This window comes from Otolemur garnettii, unplaced genomic scaffold, assembly GCF_000181295.1.
Source record: "Otolemur garnettii isolate 467f Iridium unplaced genomic scaffold, OtoGar3 scaffold00018, whole genome shotgun sequence".
NCBI classification, from domain to species: Eukaryota; Metazoa; Chordata; class Mammalia; order Primates; family Galagidae; genus Otolemur; species Otolemur garnettii.
In genome coordinates, this window is record NW_003852413.1 from 24,491,066 (window position 1) to 24,495,778 (window position 4,713).

Genomic DNA, 4,713 nt, shown 5'->3' on the forward strand with positions numbered 1-4,713 from the left:
CCTAAGCCCAGGAATTGGAGGTTGCTATGAGCAGTGCAACGCCATGCCATTCTACCCAGGGCAATAACGTGAGACTTTGTCTCTACCAAAAAAAAAAAAAGAAAGAAAAATTCACCAGGCATTGTTCCATGCTTGTAGCTCAGTGGTTAGGGTGCCATATGCACTGGGGTTGGTGGGTTCAAACCTGGCCTAGGCCTGCTAAACGACGACAAGAACAATAAAAAAATAGCCAGGCAGAGTGGTAGTCCCAGCTACTTGGGAGGGTAAGGCAAGAGAATTGCTTAAGCCCAAAAGTTTGAGGTTGCTGAGAGCTGTGATGCCACAGCACTCTACCAAGGGCAACATAAGGAGATTCTATCTAAAAAAAATCTGCCTGCCATGGTCACTCATGCCAGTCATGCCAACACTCTGATAGACTGAGATGGGTTGATTGCTTGAGCTAAGGAGTTTGAGACTAGCCTAAGCAAAAGTGAGACCCTGTCTCTACTAAAAATAGAAAAACTGAGGCAAGAGGACTGCTTGAACCCTTAAGTTTGAGATTGCTATGAGCTACGATGACACCATGGCACTCTAACCAGGGTGAAAGAGTAAGACTCTAAAAAAAACAATTAACCAGGCGTGGTGACATGTGCCATGTACCTGCAGCCTCATCTATTGAAGAGGCTGAGGCAGGAGGGTCACTTGAACCCAGGCTCTTGAGGTTACAGTGAGCTCTGATGACACCACAGCACTCTAGTCTAAGAAACTGAGCAAGACGCTATCTCAAAATAAAACAAATAAATGAGAGAAGTAGTAACAACAATGAGAAGATCTTACAGAATTTATACTATTATTTATGGCAGGGCAATTTACATGCTTTAAGGGAAAAAGAAATTCAGCGGCACCTGTGGCTCAAAGGAGTAGGGTGCCAGCCCCATATGCCGGAGGTGGCAGGTTCAAACTCAGCCCCGGCCAAAATAAAAAAAACTGGAAAAAAAAATTCCATATTAATCTATTAATATCTTTTTTTTTTTTTTGAGACAGAGCCTCAAGCTGTCCCCCTGGGTAGAGTGCCGTGGCATTACAGCTCACAGCAACCTCCAACTCCTGGGCTCAAGCGACTCTCCTGCCTCCGCCTCCCAAGTAGCTGGGACCACAGGCGCCCGCCACAACGCCCGGCTATTTTTTTTTGGTTGCAGCCGTCATTGTTGTTTTGGGGGGTCCGGGCTGGGGATTCGAACCCGCCACCTTAGGTGTACGTGGCTGGCGCCTTAGCCAGTTGAGCTATAGGCACTGAGCCTATTAATATCTTAATAATGTATTTATGGTTGACTCCATGAATAAAAGAGATTTCATTCCTCCTTTTTCCTTTTTTTTTTTTTTTTGAGATAGAGTCTTACTCTTTCTCCTTGGTGTTCAGTGCCATGGCATCAAAATAGCTCCTAGCAACCTCAAACTTCTGAGCTCAAGTGATCCTTTTGTCTCAGCCTCCTGAATAGCTAGGACTACAGGTACCCCCTCACCACACTTGGCTAGTTTTTCCATTTTTAGTAGAGATGAGGTATTGCTCTCGTTCAGGCTGTTCTCAAGCTCCTGAGCTCAGGTAATCCACCCACCTTGGCCTCCCGGAGTATTAGGATTATAGGTATGAGCCACCATACCCAGCCCTTTTATTCTTCTTTAATACTCTGAATATTAATAATTCAAAAGATATAATGGGATCATCAATCACTATATACCTGGATTTGGGAATTTATTCTTTTTCTAAAAACATGGGTAGGAATCTGTGGATGTAGATGAACAGGTCTCCTAAAAAGACTTTTGACCACTAAAATAAAATAAGACAGATATATAGGGTAGAAATAAAGTTTGCACGCAATTTACAATGTTAAACTATTTTCTTGGGTGGCGCCTGTGGCTTGGTGGGCAGGGCATCAGCCCTATATACCGAGGGTGGTGGGTTCAAGCCCAGCCCTGGCTAAACTGCAATAAAAAATAGCTGGGGGCGGCACCTGTGGCTCAAGGAGTAGGGTGCCAGCCCCATATACCGGAGGTGGTGGGTTCATACCCAGCCCTGGCCCCAAACTGAAAATAAATAAAAAAATAATTAAAAATGCCTTTTACAAAAAAAAATAGCCAGGAGTTATGGCAGGCACCTGTAGTCCCAGCTACTTGGGAGGCTGAAGCAAGAAAATCATTGCCTAAGCCCAGGAGTTGGAGGTTGCTGTGAGCTGTGTGACACCAGGGCACTCCATTGGCATTCTACCATGGGTCATAAAGTGAAACTGTCTCTACAAAAAAAAAAACATTTTCTTTTGAGACAGAGTATCACTATGTTGCCCTTGGTAGAGTGCTGTGGCATCACAGCTCACAACAACCTCAAACACTTAGGCTTAAGCAATTCTCTTGTCTCAGCCTCCCAAGTAGCTGGGACTATAGGTGCCTGCCACGACACCCAGCTATTTTTTGGTTACAGATGTCATTGTTGTTTAGTAGACCCAGGCTGGGCTTGAACCTGCCAGCTTCAATGTATGCGGCTGGCGCCCTACTCACTGAGCCACAGGCCTGCTGAGCCTGTTAAACTATTTTTTTTTTATTTTTATTTTTTGCCACCCCCTCCCCCCTGTTAAACTATTTTAAATTGTGCACAAACTTTCTATCCAACCTATACTTTAGGAACAAACTTCTATGATCTTACTGGTGTGGGCTGTGTCAGAAACATGTTGAGAGTTAGCTCAAAACTAAGGAAGATAGCTGGGTATGGTGGCTAAAACCTGTCATCCCAGCAGTCTAGGAGGCTAAGACGGGTGGATAGCTTGAGCTTACAAATTCGAGACCAGCCTGAGCCAGAGCAAGACCCCATCTCTAAAAATAGCTGGGCATTGTGGCAGGTACTTATAGTCCCAGCTACTTCTGGGGCTGAGGCAAGAGAATTGCTTAAGCCCAGGAATTTGAGGTTGGTGTGACACCACAGCACTATACTGAGGGTGACCAAATAAGACCCCGTCTATACTAAAAACAGAAAAACTAGGCCAGGCACAATGGCTCATGCCTATAATTCTAGCACTTGGGAGGGCCAACACGGGTGGATTTCCTGAGCTTAAGATTTCGAGACCAGCCTGAGCCAGAGTGAGACTTCATCTCTAAAAAACAGCCGGGCATTGTGGTAGGTGCTTGCAGTACCAGCTACTTGGGAGGCTTAGGCAAGAGAATAGCTCATACCAAAGAGTTTGAGGTTGCTGTGACCTATGATGCCTCAGCATCCTACCAAGGGAGACAAAGTGAGACTCTATCTCAAAAAAAAAAACAAAACCCTAAAAACTAAAAACAGAGGTGGGGCCTGTGGCTCAAAAGAGTAGGGCGCCGGCCCCATTCGCTGGAGGTGGCAGGTTCAAACTCAGCCCCAGCCAAAAAATGAAGGAAAAAAAAAACTAAAAACATAAAAACTACCCAGATGTTTTGGCGAGAGCCTGTAGTGCCAGCTACTTGGGAGGCTAAGGCAAGAGATCTCGTGAGCCCAGGAGTTTGAGGTTACTGTGAGCTATGATGGCCAAGGCACTCTACCTAGGGCCACAGAGTGAGACTCAAGTCTCAAAAAAATAAATAAAAACCAAGAAAGACAATTATAAATAAGGATAAATCCCTCTGACAACTCACTTTGGTCTCTTTTTATATGGTTGCTGAGGTGGTGAGATAGCCTTTGGTTCAGGAGAGTCTGGGGGAGATGGATCTCCACCAGGGAGCTCTGGAGGGAGAGGAAGGTCTGTAAGTAAATGACGTGTCCTCTGTTCCTTTTCTTTCTTTACTGGTTTTGAAGGAAGAGTTTCTTTTGGACTAAACAATAGAAGGGAAGAAAAAGATTACAATGACTTATAGGGTATGCAAGTAAAACTTTTCGAAGAACATTATAATGCCTAACCATTAAAAAAAAATCATAATAAGTTTACTTTTAAGGAAAAAAAACCCTGTAATATATAAAGAAATGGAATTTGCCACAGCTAAAGATACTTAAATTTTACAAAACAAAAAAAACTATAGCATATTAAAGAAACAATGAAAAATGTGCAAGAGATGTATTACTTATATATCCTTTACCAAACTATTTAACATTCCTTATTAAGATTCTATTTGGATTTTCATCAAGATAAAATACAGGAAGTAATCTTCTCAAATTCACAAAGTATCACTGCAACTAATATAGTTCATATTTTAACAAAGATTTAAATAATGAACAAGAGCTCAACAATTTAATGCTACTATATTACTAAAGATGTGGAAAAGAATTTGGAAAAAGGACAGTATTAATATTATAGGGTGCTTTATAAGAAATACAGTATAAGTTGAAAATGAAAACTTGTTAAAAACATACTTAATTATTCTATTCATTTGCTAGTATAAGGTAACCATCTCTGACTGGCCAAAAAATATTAATAACTGTCAAACTAAAAATCTAAGGAGAAAGAGTCCAAGCTTCAGAATCATTAAGGCAGCTGGTAGGAAAATGCCTCTCATGTAATCAGCAAATTATAGCAGACAATGGGCCAAGAGGCGGGGGATGGTAATCAAGGCTAGCATTCCCAGAATACAGATCATATTCAATTTTTTAATCATCTTAATTTATAAAGGATGAATTTTATGACACGTACATCTCCAGTAAAGATAGACACCTATAGTACAGCATGTTAATTTCGTGCCTCCAAATGAAACCAGGCTAAAAAGATTTTTTTTTTTTTT

The 4,713-nt window shown here is 41.9% G+C and overlaps 1 protein-coding gene across 6 annotated transcripts in view; it reads right to left on the reverse strand.

Moving 5' to 3' along the window:
- Window positions 1-4,713, reverse strand: part of CDK12 (cyclin dependent kinase 12) — a 104,850-nt gene that overhangs the window by 78,098 nt on the left and 22,039 nt on the right. For all 6 annotated transcript variants that reach the window (XM_023510963.1, XM_012803023.2, XM_023510964.1 and 3 more), the window contains exon 3: window positions 3,637-3,813. In XM_023510963.1, coding sequence (XP_023366731.1) covers window positions 3,637-3,813 — 177 coding nt within the window. The remainder of the gene's footprint in view (window positions 1-3,636; window positions 3,814-4,713) is intronic.